The following is a 21,541-nucleotide window of genomic DNA, read 5'->3' as shown; positions in this document are numbered from 1 at the left end:
TTCTATAGCAAATCCTATTACCGATCTTACGGTTCCCCCTGTGACTGAGGCTCCCTCGGGTATTCCTCATTCACCAATCCCTCCCCAAGATAGCGTTACAGGGTTTAATAAGGAGTGTATCGATATATTCGAGAAGCTCCTAAAATCACACATGCTCCCTCTTCTGGAGCGTGTTAGGATCCTGGGAGATAAAATGGATCGCATCTTGGCTTCAGCCGCCACACCCCACACAACGAGTTCTAATACTCAGCCCATTTCATTATCAAAGTCTAGTGCTAACACTGTTGTTCTTAGTAATTCCCACACTAACAATAGTAACACCAATTGTAATACTAAATCTAATGCTTCCCAATTACCATCTAAACCTCCCTGTTCCACTAACCTTGTTAAAGAGAAGCCCATGTTGGCTTCAAATATGCCAACTCCATTGGGGAAAAAGCTATCAGTAAATCAAGGGGCTGTCAAACCTAATAACTCCACTCATAGACACATATTAAATCGTAGGAACATAGTAAACCTCCCCCCAGATTCGGCTAATTTTGTTATTATTTTGACGGGTGTGCCCCCAATTTCAAATGGGAATTTGGAAAATAATGCAAACCTGAAAAATAAGGTTATCTTTTGGCTGAAAACTAATAGACCCCTTCCTGCCCATCTAAACGGGGATATTATTTCAGTTAGAAGATGTAACTGGGTGGGTCTTCGCCCAAAGGATATAGAGGACGACATTGTGATCATTAACTTCAAGGATCACAGAGTTGTTTCCCACATTAGCGATTGGTACCTGGGGAACAATGAGGGAGGTATTTCTACACGGAATCTCAGTTATTTTTACCCTGAGACTCTGCTAAAATCACTTGCCCAACAGCACTCAAAAAAAGAATCACAATTTTTGAAATGGGCTAACCCTACTCCCTGTTTCCTAGGCCCACCTATAAATCCGGAGGCCTTGTTTAGACCTCATGTTCAATCCAGCTATAATAGTATCACACACACTCCGAACTGGGTTAACCTTAATCCTCGTTTTTTTGGCCATCCCATTACACCAACCATTCCATTTTTTCGCCAGCCCCTTAGTTCACATCCTAACTCACATAATCTTGGTAATTACACCCAGCCCAACGAGTACTGGAAAATCCCGTTGAGTAATTTTTATGAACCTCTCTCGGGGTTGGAGTACAACGATTGACCAGCTATCTTACCTCTGGTTTCAGAGATTAATATAGATTGTACGGGTATCATTGTTACCCCAGTTAAAGCACTATGTCACGTTGATAATTCTAAGGGTTAGTCATTTCAAAGTGTTAAGGGGTGTTCTGTTTTCTTGAGTGGGACAGGGGATACGAAACTGGTATTTGTACCGGTCTCACAAGCTGATTTAACTGTAGAGAATGCTGTAATATTGATAGGCAATCAGGGAGGGCTCCCTTGTACCATTGATATAAGGTGTGACGATGTTTTTACACATGAAGCCCCTCCCTTACATGATGTTTACTCCTTTCCCAAAGCTAATTCTAAAACCCCGGCGGTCTTATGTGGTATTAAGCTTGGAAGTTGGAATATAGCTGGCCTTGAGTCCCGCATGTGTATTATGGATTGGGCACATTTTATACAGCAAGGCGATGTATGGTCCTTCCAAGAAACTCGGGCACTTTTGCCAATGTTCCTTACCGGCTACCTGAACTTTAGTAAACCAGCAACTAAAGCTCATAGAGGACGAGCCATGGGTGGCCTGACCGTTTGGGTACGGCAATATGAGGGAGTGGTAGCCGAGGAAGTTTTTATTGATAGCCCCGACATAATAATGGTTAGCATTAAATCAACTAGTGGATTGAATATTCTTTTGATTAACATATACGCTAGGGGCATCCAGGGCGGTAGGGTCTTCCCAACCCTCCTCCTTTTGGATGATTTCCTAAGTGGTGCATCGGTAGTAGGACATAAGGTTGTCATGGGTGATCTAAACACCTGTTTTGAACCACTAAGTCAGGATGACGGCTTACTTACTGAGGCCGAAGATTTGGTTTGGGGGATTCCCCAGTTAGAGCTATCCCCGATAAAAAAATGGTCACAAGCGGCTATTTTTATTAAGAGATTGTGCCTGGATCAGGGCTTGCGTGCTCTAAATGGTAGAGTGCGCTCAGACAGGTTGGGCAGACATACCTTTAGTAATGGTAGATTTAGCAGCTGTATTGATTATATATTATTGGACGTTAAGTTGTGGGCTGCTGTAGTGGATATGGAGGTTATGTCTCGCCCAGAAAGTGATCATGATCCATTGGTAGTGGAACTAAGGGATTTCAGTTTTTCAGGGCCAGTGAAAGGCATGTCCAACTTAGTTCAGGATGAAGTTGTACTCACTAATGACATGAGAAGGGTACGTTGGCCAAAAATCTCTGTAGATGTTGTTGCACGCAAAAAGATCAGATCCTTGGTTTCTGATACATTGGCAGAAATTTCCAAATGTGACTCACAGGAGGGTATTAATGCATCCATTACTGATATCCACACTAGTTTGTTCACAGCATTAAAAAAATTGTTTATAAAATCTATTTCCAAACAGGGTAACAGGGGGAAATTGAAAATTACTAATTGGTTCAATGATGAGTGCCGTCGAACCCATGGAGACCTGTTTAAAGCATTAAAGCTTAAGAATCCTACTTTAATCAGGTCCTGTAGGAAGGCTTTTAACGTTGCAAACGAAGAAAGGTGGTTAATATTAACAAAAGCATGTAGTTCTAGGAACATGCAACGGTTTTGGCACCTACTAAAATGGCATTCTTCCCAGGAAGATCGTCCTAGCCCAGCCTCGGTGGGTCAACAACAGTGGGTACGATATTTTGAGGAACAATTCAGGTGCCTTAGTAGTGCACAGGATAATATTATCCGTCCAGTGCTGGCTGATCCACTGGAGTTTACGAGTAGAGAAGTCAAATCTGTCCTACAATCTATTCCAAGGGGCAAGGCACCCGGTCCTGATTGTATTCCAGCTGATCTCTTCCAACAAGACCAGGATCTATGGGTTCCAATTGGTTAATGCCCTGGCCACCGGTGCAAGGGTTCCCGAGTCCTGGGCAGGGGCTGAAATCCTGCCAATATACAAAAAAGGTGACCGGTCGGTTCCTTCCAACTACCGACCAATCAGCCTTATAGATGCGGTGCAAAAAATCTCAGCCCGCCTTGTTCTTGGCAGGATTCAGGATTGGATTGATGAGTTCAATATTCTAACCCCTCTCCAAGCTGGTTTTAGGTCTCATGTGAGTACCTTAGATCAAGCTTTTCGTTTTTTTCTTCTTTATTGGAAGACGGTTCTTTTAGGTAAAGGTAACCTTTATGCTGCCTTCGTGGACTTACGGTCTGCATTTGACCTTGTTCCGAGGGCAGGGTTATGGAAAAGTCTAGTAGAATTGGGTATGCCAGCTCCCCTTGTACGCCTCCTGGTGAATCTACACGCACACACTTATGCCCAAGTACGCTGGGGCAAACCAGGGGAGGTAACGGATAGATTTCCAGTTGCTAAAGGTGTTAGGCAAGGGTGTGTACTAGCCCCTACCCTTTTCTCCTTTTATATTAACAGGGTTACCAAATATTTTGACAACCACCCTACCGATGCCCCTTCACTAGCTGGAATGAAAATACCCTTGCTCATGTTCGCTGACGATACTCTTCTAATCTCAAAAACCAGACAGGGTCTTCAACAGGACCTGATGAGGTTTGAATTATTTTGCAGCGAACATGAGCTTGAGGTGAATGTGTCTAATACAAAATGTATGGTATTAAGGGGACACAATCCGATCACAGCAAGGATTACCATGGGGGGGTACTTCCCTGGAACAAACTAAGTTGTTTACTTATCTGGGAGTAACATTCAGTGAGACCTTAAGTTGGTCCCACCAGGTTGATCTCATGGCTCTAAAGCACATACAGATAGGTGGTGCCCTGATTAAAGAGCATAAAGGTTCCTTTACCCGGCCAATTTCGCCACTAGTTAAGATTTATGGATCAAAGGTTCTTCCCTCTGTTTTATATGGGGCGGAACTTTGGGGCTTTAGTAAGCTGGATCCCCTGAGAGAAGCCCAAAATAAATTCCTTAGGGTGGCAACGGGTCTTCCGCACTCAACACCGCGGATTCCGCTTCTGTATGATCTTGGGTGTCAGCCTGTGGAGGACCAGGCTAGATTTCGTCCACTAGCATTCTGGCGCCATCTTTGGACAACGCCGGAACTCCACTTATATGCAAGAGCCGGCTTGGAGGTCAGAGATCTTCCAGGCTCTTTTAATATAGGCTGGTTTAAGGACTTAAGAACCACCCTGTGTGCTATGGGGTATGGTGAACTGTGGTCAGATCCCGCATCCGTAACCTTCCCTTCCAAAAAGGATTTGAAATTACATTATTGGGACTGGGTGGTTCAAAAGAGACACTCGAATCTGAGCTCTAGTATTCTCACTGGTTTATTTGTTGCTATTAAAGACGCTCCCAAGCTTGAAAAATATTGGGATGCCATAACAAAGCCCCAGGACCGTAATTTATTATATCAATTCAGATGCGGTTCGCTGCCTCTAAGGGAGTTTACTAAAAAGTGGGGCTCTAGTGGGACTGGGCACTGTCCTAAGTGCCCTGGCCAGGGCGAAAGCCTAAACCATTTTATGTTTGTTTGCCCCTTGTATGTCGCCCCCAGAGCCAAATGGTTAAGTCCAGTTTGTAGAAGTTTGGGCACACGTTCGGCTGTTAATGCCCGTAGAATATTAAAAACAAATTTGTCCCCATTAATTGTAATGGGTGTAGCAAAATATTTAGGATGGGCCTGGATTCTACGAACCAGGTTCATCAAACTAATTTAGGTGTCTTACCATAATCCTATGCTCTTCAGTTTTAGTGTAGCCCATACTGATTTGTGATATTGTGGTAATCTATTGTGATTTATTGCAATTTTCTATATTCGTTCAAAAGAAGCCTGTACAAGTGATTTAATACGGTCTTAGATGTTTTTATTCTGTTTTATACTAATTTTATATATTTTTTGTGTATGCTGTAATGTATGTATTTTATGATGTATTAATCGAATAAAGACTTCTTTGAATTGAATACTTGCATGCCTTTCTCACTCAACCAATCAGTGTCAGCAAAAGTAATTGTCATGCCGCCTTCTATATTGATATCAATATGATATTGCATATCAAAGGCAAAAGTAGCATTTATAAAGCTAATCCAAAAATGACTGAAGGTGAGGAGGGAAGTGGGAAGGGTAGAATTCCCTAAAAATATGTGTTTTTATTTATAATTGGAAGCCACTTAGAGCTGCAGTTATCTTGTAAGCTTTGACCATAAACATCAAACCTATCCCCTCTAATTAAGCATGTCTTAAAGTCTCAGGGAATAGACAGCAGAGCTACCCTTTCGCTTATTCACATCTTAAAGGCGCGAGGAGGGGAAGGGGGGGAACAGGAACGCTATCCCTCATGGTACACAGCTTTTAGTCTTACAGGCTAAACCCATAAATAGCAGGGCTGCCACTTAGGCTATGCTCATTTTACAGCCAAAGCACACAGACAGCAGAGCTATCCCTCATCTTCATAGAGCCTATACAAGCTCAGAATGCTTACTTGTAACAGGTAGAGCCAAAGATAGGAGTATAACGCCCACAGAATACACAGATACCATTTGCTAAGACCGTAAACCGAAGCGCCATGCCTCACAGACCACGCAGATTCAGGACTGATACCTTACAGGTATCGCACGTCATCATCAGGCGCTACAGACCATATAGGCTCGGGACAGATACCAACCACTATCACACAGTATTCGCACGTCATCACTCAGCTGATACAGACCATACATGCCCAGGACTGGGACCGTACAGTCATTGCACAGGTCATACAGGCCAAAGCTAGAGGCAGAAGAGGTACGATTCACGTGGCACGGTCCAGTGGTGTAACGAAAACTGTGTGCCCCCCACCAAAGTAAGTAGAGGGAGGACCCGCGCTCCGGACACAGTCAGGAGCTCTTAGCCTCTTAGGCCTGATGCCCGCCGCCGGTACACAGCGCCAGGGGGACCCCTGAAGCTCAACACCCCCCTTCCTGCGAGGGCTGCCAGGGTTATTGTTACGCCCCTGGCATGGTCCTCACTAATTCTATTTACGTCGTTTTCCTTGGAAACCTAGGTTTTCGAAGACGTGCAGCCAATCTTGATTTTTATCATTATCTCAATTCGCTCACTGAGTTTTCACATTCGTGCTTCAAAGGCTGATAATAACTGCGTCAGAGCAAAATATATATATATTTAACAAACACATTATTTCGACGTGTGGTCTGTTCATCAAGAGAACTGTCTGGAACTAAACGCCTGTTAGACCTTGGTCTTGGCGTGCGCACACAGATAGATACGTCCGAGTGGAATCTACAGGTTCCTTCAGAGCACACACAGCTCTGCAGGTGCACCTCAATCCCTGACTATGGCGCATTCATTTACTCCAATAACGCAACATGTGCGCAGCTCTGAAAGTGCAGCTCTATTAAGCTCCGCAGAGCATATTGGCCTCTCATTAGTGAACTGCGCACACAGCTCTCCCAGTGCACCTTAACCATTATCCGCAGTGCCTACAGCTCTTTTACCGCTAGGGAGTCCCACCCAGGCAGCTTAACGTGGCTTTCTCAGTGACAGAGGCCGCCCAGTGTACATCTCCGTCTGACACTCCCAGCGGTGGCCGTCTTCTACAGCAACAGAGGAGTCGCGCTCCGCCCTGCCCACCACACCCCGCGGTCCTTCCTTACGTGCTGGTGCTGGTGATGATAAACGAATAAACAGCAGTGGCAGTACTTACATTTTAAGCACGTGTAGTGGTGGGTGTGGGCAGTGTGCTCTGGGCTGATGAAAACGGAAGGTCTGGAGCGGCCACATCACGTGAGTGACGTTTACAACGTCATCAACGTTCGGACGCCGATGTCATATTATAGCTAACATTTAATTGGACAATAATCTCATAGCACTGCAAAGAGACATAGAATTGACGGTGTCACCCGCACCCACCTAGTGACGCCACTGCTGCTCAAGGCTGCAAGCAAAATTTTGAATACATCAGGTGACATTTTTACTGGTGACATTTTTTATTTCTGTTTCATTGTTTGAGCTAAAACAGGAGTTCTGCCTTTGGCATGTCTGAATATTACAGATAACAAAAGACTCCCGAGATCACAGCTGCTTGGATCTTACAAGTTGTCTGAAGCATCCCAGATGGAAAACTTTTTGTAGCACGGGTAAGCATTAGGACGAAAATCATCTCCTTGCTCTAGGCCAGGATACAGAATGAAAGACTTCCTTTTTTCCCTAAAAACGTGGGTAAGCGTTTTTTGAGAAACTCCTTTTAAGGACTGTCAGTCATGACACAGGTAGAAAGATCGTTAAACATTTTTAGTTGGTATAAAATATAGCTATTTATTTATGCAGTCCTATAGAACCCCAATATGGCCCTCAAACGTTCGAGCACTTTACAGTGTGAATTGATACACCAAGAACAGTGGAACATAAGAACATACTCCATACATACGGACAAGAATCAAAGAAAAGCACAACTAATACTCGAAATATAGGGGAAAAAAAATGAAGAGGGTTGAGAGGGAGGTGATCGAGTGCTGGGCCAACACTCTTACCATCGGTGATCCAATAGACCTTTTTGCTGACGGAGAGGTTAAGGGAGTTAGCATTTAATCAAACAAATGTAATCAACAGTATAACCCATTTGGATACACAATAAGGACCAGGAATCAGTGACTATAGTTCAGGTTTTTTACAGATTAACAGTCAGGTTAAGATAAATCTCAATACCATGCTGTAAATGTACAGAATAGCAACTGAATAACCCAAACTCCTAAACCAGTTCAGGCATACCAGTATAAGACAAAGTAGAAGTCAGAGCAATACAGAAGATTAATAACAAAAAATGTTATGCTCAGAGAAGAGTTTCTGATCCTCTCCTATATACGAGTAAAGTCTAAAATCATTCAATTCAAAGTCCAAACTAATGTAGAGGATTACATCTAAAGGCATCTCAAAAATCAAAGAAATTTAGAAAAATAGGAAAATGCGGGGAAATTGCAGGAAGGTTTCAGCATTTCAGAAACTCGGTCAAAAGTCTACTTGGCATATGGCTATAAGTGTTAGCCTAAGCCACTCGAAGCAAAGAGACGAAGGGGATAAGCATGGAGGTGTACACCTCTCAAAGTCCAAAGGAAAGTGCCAAACCTCAGACAGTGTGAACATCAGTTATTTCCACCAAAATCTCGAAATCAACACCCCTGGGAAAGATAATGTCCTTGAGTATCTGCGACTATTTGTAACATTACAAATAAAAACTCTCAGCTAACGCTTTGGCTCTCCATGTTCCGTGTCAAGGTCTTCTTCTAAGACTCTTTATCCTAATACAGTGTTAAATCTATTCTCAAACTAACAAACCATGTTGCTGTACCTGCAAGGAAAAGACACGCCAGCAGAAAACTGAAAACGGTAAAGAAATACAGGCATAATCATGGCAATTTAACATATTAAGTAAATGGTGCACTTTTAATATGCATGTGCACATATAACCACAAATGAATGGAAAATGTCAGTAAATTAGATTCATGTTACACGTTGCATAAAGATGAAATAACTGGAATACATGTGTATAAATGTGACTTGGAACTACATTATAAGTGCATATATTAAAACATTAGTGCACATGTTACATAAAACTTTCTAGTTTCTAAATTAAATACATTTTAAGAGTGTGAGGACCGTTTTATCACATTTTTAAGACCATTATCTATTTATTAAGATTAAAGCTCACAGTGTATATAATACTTTAGTTCTACAGTGAATGCACTTCAGGAATGCATCAAAGGCATCACTTTACATTAATAACATTAGGGCACATAGAATATCTAGTGCTAAGTGCACATATGTTTTGCGTATTTGTGACGTGTAAGGGTAGAGGCAAAATTACGCTGCTCCAAAGGCAAAACAAAGGGAAGAGGTTCTTAGAGTCAAAACATAATGAGAGAGGAGTACTAGAGGTAGATTGAAGTTAGGCAGTAGCATGAAGATGTCTCTGAAACAACAAAGCTTTTAGCTCCTTTTAGGATGTAGATGGATTGGAGATGGTCTGAACCCATTGTATGTGGAGCCAAAAGGAAGGCAGGCCTAGGTGTGAACTACATCTGCCAGTGACAGGCTAGGAATCATTTGAAACTCAGGGAGGGGCAGGGCACAGCTCCTAGGCCATCCTACTCAATGAAAAAAAACACCTCCCCATACCCAGGTCTTTGGACTCGGAGCATTCTATATCTCACCACAAGGGGGGCCATCTCAAGTCACATGACACTGGAAAAACTGCCCTTTTGGCCTAGATAGGAATATGGCAACTTTCTAAAAGTATAAACTGTAGTGTCCAATTGGAACGTGGCCGATCGCACACCTAATGTGGTCAGGTAATCAAAGGTAACTTCTGTTTCTGGGTGCCTGATTGGTAACCCCTCCTGGGCATGAGGGTAAGGAAAGTACTAGCCAAGCGTTGTCTCTTGTGGGAGTAACGTCTCCAATCTGCACTCCTTTATTCAAAATTTAGATTCATTTTATGAAAACACTGTAGTTGATTATTTCATTTGCTTATTCTTTTATTTTGATTTCAGTTCCATACTATTGCAATCATAGCATATACATCTTGAAAACTTGGTATACAAAGTTTTCAAGATGTATATACTTCAAGAACTTTCTAAAAGTGTCATTTCCAAAACAGTAATATAAAATTCGACTTGACTATTAAGTTGGATTTTATATTTCCACTTAAATGAGTCTGTGAATCATTTTTTTAGCTGCTCTGCCATGGTTTACTCCAGCGTTTTCCTTTGGGAAAGCAAACCTTGCAACAGTGAAAAACAAGTTTGCAGGTTTTTCCACTGTCAGGACATGTAAAACTTAAGTGCTCATGACCTACTTTTTAAATACGGTGTACCTTTACATTTGAGCCTTTAGTGTCTGCCTTAGGGGTGACAAAAGTATTGAGAAGGAGTTTAGGCCTGGCAAAAGGTTTATTTTGCTATGTCGAAATGATAGTTTAAAACTCCACTACAGGCTGCAGTGGCACACATGAGTCAGGTTTTAAAAGCATACTTTAGTGGGTGGCACAATGAGTTCTGATTCCCACTATTAGCATGTAATTTACAGGCCCTAGGTACAGGGACTTACAAATACATTAAATGTTCCAAGTAGTTTAGGTCTATTTTACCATGTTGTTTTGGTCCTGGACCCTTGGCTGGCATCAGAGTGTACTCCTCTTAAATAAGAGGTATAAATCCTGAAGTTTAGGCTTCTCATGCCCGTGAACAGGTCTGCTCGTGGGCAAGAATCTGCCGCCTCCAATGACTTCAAATGTGAAGTTCCAGTGATACTAGCTCTTTGCGCTGACAGTAACTGGCAGCAAAGACCAGCAGTGCAACTCCTGTATTTGCGCTAGAGCAATGATTGTCCTTGAAGCTTGGCGGGCTGTTTGTGCTGAAGCGACGACCATCTGTGACACCTGACCTGCTCTTCACTCTACAGCGATTACAGTTTGTCACGTTTAACCGGCTCATCATGCTACAGCAATCACCACCTGTGACCCCCAACCTGCTTGTCGCACTTGTAGGACATGTATGGCATATGTCCTGATAGTGAAATATAGTGTATTTCGTTTTTCACTATTCAAAGGCTATCTGTCCCAGAGAATAGAATGGGAGTTTATTTATAACACCTTATAAGCATAATTACCCATTGGTACAAGGTAGAAAGGTGGTGTTTAGTATGCCTGAACTCAGAATATAAAAATGGATCTTTTATAAAGATGATTTTTATATTCTCTGTTTGAAAATACCACTCTTAGAAAGTGGGTATTTTCTTGCTTAGCCATCCTGTGTGCCTCTGCTGGTTTGTGGATTGACTGTCTGGCTTTGGAATTACAGGGGCTAGTGATGGTCATTCACTGTAAACAGCTACGGGGGGAAGTGGGGTGTGCCCTGCCTTTCCTGTATGAGTCAGGGCTGTGCTGAATTGACCTGGGTTGCATTTAGAGTAGAAGTAGGAGGTTTCCTTGCACCTGAATGAGCCTGGTCTGCCTTACACATTGCTGTCTCCACCTCCTGCCAGGAAGCTGTACCAGAGAGGACAGAACTGGTTTTGACTGAGCGCAGAACCTCTCTGCCACAAGATAACAAAGAGAAATTGAGTATAAATACTGGGGCCCGGAACTTTAGAATACTTCTGGACTTAAAAGGAACCTCTGCCAAGGAGAAGAGCTTGGAAAGCTGAGGGAGAAGTACTGCCCCTTTGCTGTGTGCTGTCTGCGGTTGGCTTGCAGTGGCTGTTTCTGCCAAGGAGAGGACCAAGACTTTGGTCTGTGCTGTGCATACTGCTTAAAGAAGATCTCCAAGGGCTTGAAGTAGAGCTTGTCTCCTGTCCTGAAGTTCCGGGGACACAAGACTTCACCACCAGCTCCCCTGAAATTCCTTGCTGGGCGTTCTGACCTGCCAAGAGGTGCCTGTTCCTGTGTTGGGCCTCTGGAGGTTGTTCCTGCTACTGGGAGCTGGGAAAAGTGAGGCAACTAGAGAAGCGTGACACATCCCCCCCAGTTTCTGACAACACCTCTATGCGGGAAGAATTCTCATGAATCACCTTCATGTCACTGAAGAAACCGACACAGCGTCTGCCCGCAGCTGGAGAAATCACAGCATGCTTAAGTTTGTCTTAAGACAAACTTAAGACAAACTTAAGACAGACTTAAGACAAAATCCTAACTTCTGTGAATACCAAAAGTAGTAAGTTCATTCTGTGAATGCCAAAAGTAGTAAGTTCATTCTGTGAATGCCAAAAGTAGTAAGTACATTCTGTGAATACCAAAATAGTAGTAAGTTTAGGATTGAGTCTTAAGTTCACTCTGTGAATCGGGCACTACTTATTTTTCTAAACTGGTGTGGTGTCCGTTTGTGGTGTTTTCAATTTTTTACTGTATGTGTCCACAAATGCTTTACACATTGCCTCTGAGATAAGCCTGTCTGCTCGTGCCAAGCTACCAAGGGCGAGAGCAGGGTTATTTTAGATTTGTATCTCCCTACTTGGACAAAAGTGCAAACCATTGCCAACGAGAGACCCCCATTTCTAGCAATGCTAAAAGCCACCAAGATACTGCTAAGTGCCAGTGTAGTCTGTGCTGTTTTCCCAATTCTTTGTGACAATACCCAATTATATGCTATAGCGACTATGATGACTGTATTATTAATGCCTTTCTGTGAACGCCTGTGTCATTCCAGTCAGTGCAACCACACAAAAGAAAGTAAGGTGACTTGAAGTCACGGATTTGTTAAGTTGCAAATCGTAGAACAATGAGCACCTTCACTTTGTAAAAACTACCCTCACCCACAACATGTTGTGGCATCCTTCATCATAGGGCTGCTGCAGAATGCCTCCACGCAGACCAACGCTGAAGGCGGAGCAATAGGGTGGGGTAGACAATACAAACAAATAAAGAAGGAAAACAGAATATATAAGATTGTGTGTAATGTTTGTGTAGTGCAAACCTAGCTGAAAGTCAGCGGAATGCTGTGCATGGTCAAAGTGTGCACTACAGTGTCAAAGTGTGTTGACTCGGTAGTCCTACTGACACAATGAACAGTCTGCATGATGATTTGGGGAATAAAGCAAAGTGTGGTAGTTTACTGTGTGCCTCCAGTGGCACACCTTTTTTATTATAGCTGAGCACTTCTATCTGAAGTCTGAGTGGTGGACTCCTAATGAACAGGAAGATGGGTAAAAAACACTAGGAGCCAATGAGTAAACTGAGACATAAAGTATGAAAGGTGGCACAGAGACCCAGCACATGGGGTTTGGAGTCTAATGTTACATAGGACATCAAGAGAAATGATGAACCGTAGACTGTTGAACAACCATTAAGTACTGTATGAAGCTATTATTTTCCAACCTTGTTTTTAAAAAGTTATCTGCTGAATGCCTTATCATGGTGTAATCATTCAGAACTATACACACTCACTTTAACATCTTTATTCATATATCATCACTCTTGTATACTCACTTTTTGATTTTCAGTATTGTATCCTCTGTATTGTAGCTCAATTGTTTTCTAGTTGATCTTTTATTCTCATTGTTATATTTTCATTGATGCATCCTCACTGTTGTACCCCTTCAGTGCTGCATCTTCACAGTTCAACCTTCACTGTTTTCTTTTCCTAGGGTGATCTAGTGTATGTGAACTATGCCCGAACAGAAGACTTTTTCCAACTTGAGCGGGACATTGGGATCAACTGTACTGGAAAGATTGTCATTGCAAGATACGGAACAATTTTCAGAGGAAACCAAGTAATATATTACCCATATACAAGTCATTCCTCTACTAAGTCCCATTGAACTTATTTTTATAAAACATTCCTACCTGATTCATATATTCACACTATATCCTTAATATGAAAAAAAGTCTGAAACTGATCACAGAGCCTTCTCTTATTGTAATAGAGTATTCCACAATACACTGATCTTTTTTCACGTTTGAACATTGAAATTGATTATATACACCTAATAAAACGAATCCTATCATGATTATGGTACAGATACACTACGATTGTGATGTGGTTTCTTGTTGAATGTACTACTGCCACAGGTTGACAGTGTTCAAGCACAAATAGTAAAACTCACAGGTGATGAAGTCTTCAGTGAAAGAAACTACAGCCTCCTGGTATCTGAAATTTAGATAAAAAAACACTAGGTAATAAAATATGCTCAGTTGGTGATGACAGTAGTTTTCACATAGTCCTATGTCTCATGAAACCGTTACCACACAACATCAAATAAGGGATAAAGCGAAGGCGAAAATACAGAACCTTTCCACCTGGTCTTTCTTGCCCACCTTCAACCGCCACCCACAGAGAGGAGTGGCAGAGAGCCTATTGGCCAATATCTGGGAGACCAAAGCTATTGAGGTTTAATGTCAGATCAACACCATTTGGTACTCATCAGGGATTACAAGTAAATGAAGGAAAACCTCAGATGTTAGAGTGGCCCAAACTCATTACTAATATTCCAACCACTTCCAAATTCTCTGCAATTTCTGGAAGAGCAGGTTTATCTGGTACAGGCAAAGATATCCACATATGATTGGAGAGTAATAAGTCCATGAAATACAAAAGATTGATTTGACGGTGAGTCCTGCAATGAAAGAATTTTAAAACAGGAACCCTGTGTCCTAGTATAACTAAGAGTACACAAAATGGTCTCTTTCAATTTAGAACTCATATTTTGACACAATAAAATTGTGGAGACAGATGACCAGTAAGTCTAAACAACTGAAGTCCGCAAAGCGCTTCTTTTTTTTATTAATTACACATATCTGATTAATCTTGCAGAGCACCCGAATTTTAATATTAAAAGAACGCAAATGAGGTGATCCTACAAAAATAACAATATCATCAATATTAAGCAAATATTGTAATGGATATTCTTTAATCATTAACATGAATGAATCATGGACAGCTTTAAAGACCCATACTGTCGGGATTGAGAAGAAATAATATTCTACATCTAATCAAGAATTTAAAGCTTGTTCTTTTCAGAAAAGAAGTATTAAAAAAACAAAAATGAAAAAACCCACTCTTTTTAACATTTAAACAGACACCATTAAAAGCTATTATCACTTCTACTAAATGTTCTTACCCAAAACAGTTTATAGATTCATTCATGTGTATTATAGCTTTTATTATTATTATAGATTTTAGTGACTGAACTTTGTCAAGGTCTTTCATAAACAATAATTGGTAAAAGCCAATAGATCACCAGCCATTTGGTTTTGTCATGCTTATTATCTCAAGGTTTTTGCAAAACTTTGATGGTGATAATGTCCAGTCCTCAACAATCAATGAAAATATTGGCTAACAGAAAAAGTCTTTTTTGGCCTCAGAAAGAACACATTGCAGTAGTGCTACTTGCAACTTACAGAGAACTACTTTTTGTATGCATATGCACCTTTTGGAAGGGCAGAAAGCAGTAATTCACATTGAAGTTAGCCAATAGCTGAAGTGTCTGGCCTACTGCCCAGCACTGTATGCTCTAGTGGGCAGAAAATAAATGTGAATAACACAATAACAGACCAATGTAAGAAGAGGGTTGGCTGGCTCAGAGCCGGCAAATGAAAAATAAAACGATGCTTGAGCATAGTTTTATTTTTCGTTTGCTGGCTCTGCATCTGGCAGTGGGGCAGCGCTCCTCCGCCAATGCAGAGGAGTCACCACTGAACAAACTGGATCAGAAGTAGAAAGGATGTTTACTATAGAAACAGTTGGCTATGCTTCAGAGTTGGAGGTAAAGAAACAGTCATGCGTTCTGGATGTATTTGCTGGAATGGAAACTTCAGACATGAAAATAAAATGAAGGATCACACTGTGAATGTTTGTACGAGAAGAAAATATGAGAAGCAAAACTCAAATTAGACTTTTAGGGCATATTTTAGTAAATCCTAGTTTTGTGTTGTTGGGTAGATATTGTTTAGCAATAGGATAAGGGCAAACTGCAACATAAAACTATGTTCTTTCAGAGAGATTTTCAACCCATGTACTTTGGTCTGCTGTTGCAGGTGAAGAATGCAATAAACGCTGGAGCTATAGGAATGATTCTTTTCTCTGACCCAGCGGATTACTGTGCTCCAGGGGTTGAGCCCTACCCAAAAGGCTGGAACCTTCCTGGAGGCGGTGTTCAGCGTGGGAATGTTTTGAACCTGGAAGGAGCAGGAGACCCTCTAACTCCAGGGTATCCAGCAAAAGGTAAGGCTGAAAGTCCCAGCTTCCACATACTCCTACATCATTGTAAATATCAATCAAGGATTTATAAAGGGCGGCAAATCACCTGTGAGGGTCTCAAGAGACAAGAGTTGTTATCTGCTTTGTGATGATCTGTTCGTTCAAAGTCCTTTCCTGAATTTCTGAAGCGATGAGATGGTCCTGAGGTGCAAAGGAAAGTAATTCCAAGCCTTGGCTTCCACGTGTCATGAGCTTCCTCCACTGTTGTCTCGTCTATCCGGGGGCTTTATCTGCATAGAAGAGGGAGTTGGATCTCAGGTGTCTGGTTTGTTGGTGGAAGGTTATGCGTTTGTTGATGTATGCTAGTCCTTTGTTATGCAGGACTTTGTATGCATGGGTCAACATCTTCAACTGGCATCTCTTCTGGATCGGGAGCCAGTGTAGCTTCTTGAGGTGGGGTGTGATGTGGGTCTGTCTAGGGAGGTCAAGGATGAGTCTTGCCGCTGAGGTTTGTATTGCCTGTTGTCTCTTCAAGAGGTGTGCGTTGACTCCTGCATAGAATGTGTGTCCGTAATCCAGCCTGCTGGTGACGAGGGCCTACATGACAGTCTTGGTGTCGACTGGGAGCCACATGAATATCTTGCAGAGGATGCATCGTGGAAACAGGTGGATGAGACTGCATTTAACGGTTTCTTCATAGATAGCTTGCTGGTCAAGATGATGCTGAGATTGTGGACGTGGTCCGTCGGGCAGAGGATGAGCCGAGTTTAGAAGGCCACTATGCGTCATTCCATGGCGAGATGTTCCCAAATATGATGACTTCCGTCTTGTCAGTGTTGCGCTTGAGGCAGTTGTCCTTCATCCAGTCGTCGACGTTCATCATACATCTATAGAAGCTGGCTCTGGTTGTGGAGGAGTCTTCTGATAGCAAGAGGATGGTCTGGGTGTCATCAGCGAAGGCGATTAGTTTGATTCTGTGCAATCTGATGGTGATGGCCAGAGGGTTCACGTATGTGTTGAAGAGGGTGGGGCTGAGATACGAACCTTGGAGGACACCACTGATTATTTTCTTGAGTTCCAAAGTGAATGATGGGTGTTGGACTTGGCCCTTTTTGCAGGGTCATCCCCGAACTTTTTGCCTTCCTTCTGTATTTTGTCTGACCTGTTTTTTTGGTTTTGTGACTCTGGGCACTTTACCACTGCTGATCAGTGCTAAAGTGCATATGCTCTCCCCATGGTAAAAGTGATATATGGATTAGTGACTCTATGATTGGCTGATTAGGTTTACTGATCGGGCCCTAGTACAGTGCACTGAGGGTGCCAAGTGCATGTAAATCAAATACTGCTGGTGGGCTTGCAGCACTGGTTGTGCCACCCACCTGAGCAGCTTTTAAAGTGTGTCTCATGCCTGCCATTGCAGAACCTGTGTGCAGTCTGGTACTGCCATGTTGACTGGCAAGTGCACCCACTAGACAGCCCCTAAACCTTCCCTTTTCTTCATATCAGCCACCCCTATGGTTGCCCCAAGGGCAGAGTGCATTGTAAGTATAAGGTAGGACATGCCCTGATGTGTGTGGCATGTCCTGATAATGAATGACAGTCATTTTCGTTTTTCACTATTGCAAGGCTACCTGTTCCCCATAGGCCAGAATGGGCAGTTTGATTATAACATCTTATAATCCTAACTGACCCAGGGAACATAGTAGAAATTCGAGTTTAGTATGCCTGAACTCAGAATGATAAAATAGATTTTTTAGTGAAATTGCTTTTAACATTCTGTGTTTTTCTTGCCTAACTATCCAAGCCTGCCTCTGCTAGGTTGTGTATTCCTTGTCTGCAGTTTGAGTGACAGGGGCTGGGGAATTCCAGGAGACAGGGTGAGTCAGCACAAGGCTGAATAGAGAGCTATCTGCATGTAGAGTGGGGAGGAGTTGCACCTGGGACCTGAATAGGGCTGTGCCTGCCTTCCACAATGCTGGTTCCACCTCCTGTGGTGCGTCTGATGGCCCTGGCCCACACTGTCAAAGGAAAGAAGGAGTCTTGTCAACAAAGTGCTCCAGGACTGACCATAACTGGTTTGGACTAGGCAAAGGCCTCTCTGTCTTCAGAGAACAAAGAAAATAGCAGTATAAATATTGGGACCCAGACCCAAAAACTTTAGATCATGTTTGGGAAACAAGAAGAACCTTTGCTGAGGAGAGGAACCACAGAAACTGAGGAGGAGACTATCCCTAGGCTTGAGGGAATGGCCTGCAGTGGTTGCCTGACTGTCAAAGAAAGGGGAAAGGAACTTTGTGCTACTTTCAATCAACTTGTAAAGAATCTCCAAGGGCTTGAGACAGAGCTTGCCTCCTGCTGAAGTTTCAGGGACAACAGACTTCACCCACCAGCTTTTCCCTGCCTTCCCTTGTTGGGAATTGAAGTGCCTGCTGTTGAGCTGGGCCTTCTGAGAGACTGGTGTCGCAGGGAGCTGGAAGCACAACTAAAGACGAAGAAGCGTGTCGCCGCATCACCGGAGAAGAGTGCCGCTGTCGCAGCAGATGGCGTCGCATCACCAGAGAAGCGTGCCACCGCTGCCTCTGTTGTCCTCGCATCACCCGAAGCGCCTCGCATCCCGGGAGAAGAGTGTAGAGGTCTCAGCAGACACCGTTGCATCACCGGAGAAGAGTGTCGCCGTCGCAGCAAACGCCGTCGCATCGCATCACGAGGTGCCCCACATCCCTGGAGAAAAGAGTCGCCGTCCCAACAGACGGCGTCGCGTCACCAGAGAAGCGTGTCGCAGGGCCTGTCGCGGGTCAAGAAGATTCCCTGAATCGCCCCCCGGCCGTCGGGTGTGCACGCATCACCCCTTCATTGTCGCAACTTCAAAAAGACGCCATTTTTGTTTCATTGCACCGGATCTTCATCGCATCACGGCGTTGCTAGCTGCAATGCCATGTAAGCGAAGTAAGAAACCGATGCATCACCTCCCCACGCCGAGAAGAACAGATGCATCATCATCCCCTACGCAGCAGTAGGGAACTGACGCTTCACCGTTCTTGCGTGTAAGGACCCGACGCATCACCTTCCCTGCAACACTTTCCTTGTATAGCGTTACGCATCTTAAGGTACATTGAACAATAAGTGTTGCCGTTACCTTCTTAAGAGAACTAAGCTATTTCTACCATTTTAAGTACAGTATTGTGTATATTTGTCATTTGTGGTCTTGTGTTAAATCTATATAAAAGATAATTAGTTTTATAATACAACCTGCGTGGCATTCCTTTGTAGTGTTGTCACTATTTTACTGTATGTGTTCACAAATGCTTTACACACTGCCTCTGAGATAAGCCTGTCTGCTCATGCCAAGCTACCAAGGGGGTGAGCAGGGGTTATTTTAGGAGTGTACCCCCTTACCCTGACTAGACGCAAGAGTCCATATTTGGTCCGAGGTACCTACCTCTGCCAACTAGAGACTCCCAAATCTAATAACGGGGGACAGATTCTCTGAGTTCTTCAGGTGAGGTATGAGGTGATACATTTGAGCGGGTCTCCCTGGATTCTAATGTGGTGTAGTTTGTTAATCGAGATGTGATGGAAGACGGTGTCGAAGGTGGATGACAGGTCCAGGAGGATCAGGGGTGTGTTTTTTGCCATGGTCCATGAGGGCCCTGATGTCGTTTGTGGCTATGATGATAACTGTCTCAGTACTTTGGTTGTCTCAGAATACGGATTGAGAGAGGTCCAGGAGGCTGTTGTGTTCCAGGTGTTTGGTGAGTTGCTGGTTGATTGTCTTCTCAAGAATCTTTGCTGGAAATGGTAGCAGGGAGATGGGCCGGTAGTTCTATGGTTCTGTTGGGTCAGCGAATGGTTTCTACAGAGGTGCCTCACTTCAGAGTGTTTCCACTCCTCAGGAAAGCAGCCGAGGGGATGGAATTGTTCAGGACTTTCTTAAACTCATCGCCAATAGTCTTGCTCCCAAGGTTTAAGGCTTGGCGGGGACAGGGGTCTGTGGGTGCTTCTGAATGCACCGAGTTCATGATGGAGATTGTGGCTTGAGTTGTGCGAGTATCCCCATGGGTAAGCAGGTGTTCATTGTTTGTGTTCCTAGGTGTAGGTAGACTGATGGTGTCGGCGGCGGGGGCTTGGGGTTTGAAGTTTTCGACGATGACAGATCTTGTCCGGTCCTTAGGATTTGTCTGGCGTGGTGTGGGGGATTGTGTCGGTGCATTCTGTGATCCACTGGGAGAAGTTCTTTGCAGCCTTGTCCGGGTTGGATGTTGTGTCTGGGAGGTGGGAGTTAAGAGCATTGTTCCACTAGTCTTCTGATATCTTTTTTTTTCAGTTGCTGCGCTTAATGCTGCGGGGCATGGTGCCAGTGTTGGCAGGTCCTGAGATGGTAAAACAGATGCTGAAATGGTTGGTCCAGGTGAATTGTGAGACTTGGCTGTCACTGGACATGTCCTGTAATGTTGGTAGGGTCCGTAACAAGTTACTTGAGGCCGATGTTGCTCATGTTTTCCTGGAGGTCAGTTGTGTAGGTGTCCCTGGGGTCGGTGAGGTGGAAGTTGAGATCCCCTAGGAATAGGTAGCGCTCAGACTCGATGTTGATTGGGGTGATGAGGTCAGGGATGGTTTTGAAGAAGCTGGGGCATGGTCTGTAGGCAAGGGTGTCTCTGACAGTGCTTTTTCCATCTGTGTGGAGTTGGAAGTGGAGATGTTCCATTATCGGGTCAAGTAGTTTGAGGGGGTCGTGCAGCAGAATGTGTCCTTGTAGATGAGGGCAATTCCACCTCTGTGTTTGTTGGTACCATCCCAGTGTGTTATCTTGTAGCCTTTGGGGGTGGTGATGGCGCTGTCTGATGCAGAGGCAGGGTTCAGCCAGGTCTCTGAGAAGAAGAGGACATCTGGGGAGAGCGGTGAGATCATGTCCCAGATCTCCGTGGCGTATTAGCCGAGCGATTGTTTGTTTAGTTTAATACAGTGGATTTGTGTTGGGGCTTTCTTGGTCAGCATGGTGGATGCAGTCATGTTTGCAATGTCTCTGGCATTCTTGGTTGCTTCGGTCTTGCATGTGAAGCAACAGTGCTGGCAGGAGAATGGTCCTGCAGTGCTGCGTGGAGATGTGCAGCAGCAGTTGCTATTGGCAATGTGCCTGGAGGTCAGCGGCATTGTGCATGGTGGAAGAATTAGGGTTCTTGGTGCTGGGTGTGGTCCAGGCCGGACGAGTGCAGATGGGCTTGCCTGTAGTGCGTCTTTGGCGCAGCCTTGCTGCCACCTCCATTCAGTAGGTCCTGGGAGGGGTGCTGGGAATTGGAAGCGTCAATCGGCGGGAAAGCAAGCAGAAATGCGGGCCCGCTCGCAGAGCACCGATACAAAAGAAAAGCACACATTACAGCAAAATAACCTCGCTCAGACTCATAATAACAGGGCACAGAAAAGAAAAGCAGACACAATTCCGAAATGGGGGTAAGTGGCCCGTTTTCATTGTATGGGGTACCACTGATGCTGTAGCTGGATGTAGTCAGTCCCCTGTGTTACCAGTCTCTTGAATGTGTAAAAGAATCAATCTAACCACATACAGACCTTTTGCTGCAAGGACAACAATGTTAGCTTTGTAGTACAGTATAACCATTACATGGGGCATTTCTCTAGAACAATGCCCTTAAATGTTACCTTCTGTCAGTCATAATGTTCTTGTGCTTGAAATGGGAACATTGATGACATTACATTAGTGCATGTCCATATGAGAAGGAA

General features: G+C 43.7%; 1 protein-coding gene across 1 annotated transcript in view; it reads left to right on the top strand.

Annotated features, from left to right (window-relative positions):
- The first annotated feature begins 7,115 nt into the window (after nucleotides 1-7,115).
- LOC144772019 (N-acetylated-alpha-linked acidic dipeptidase 2-like) overlaps nucleotides 7,116-21,541 on the top strand; it is a 283,318-nt gene continuing 268,892 nt past the window's right edge. The window contains exons 1-3 of the mRNA XM_078656233.1: nucleotides 7,116-7,255; nucleotides 13,254-13,379; nucleotides 15,643-15,829. Of these exons, the coding sequence (XP_078512359.1) occupies nucleotides 15,676-15,829 (154 nt within the window). The 5' untranslated portion in view covers nucleotides 7,116-7,255; nucleotides 13,254-13,379; nucleotides 15,643-15,675. The remainder of the gene's footprint in view (nucleotides 7,256-13,253; nucleotides 13,380-15,642; nucleotides 15,830-21,541) is intronic.

The sequence above is a fragment of the Lissotriton helveticus genome, chromosome 8 (genome assembly GCF_964261635.1).
Source record: "Lissotriton helveticus chromosome 8, aLisHel1.1, whole genome shotgun sequence".
NCBI classification, from domain to species: domain Eukaryota; kingdom Metazoa; phylum Chordata; class Amphibia; order Caudata; family Salamandridae; genus Lissotriton; species Lissotriton helveticus.
Note: the sequence above shows the minus strand (reverse complement) of the source record. Positions and strands in the feature narration are given on the sequence as shown.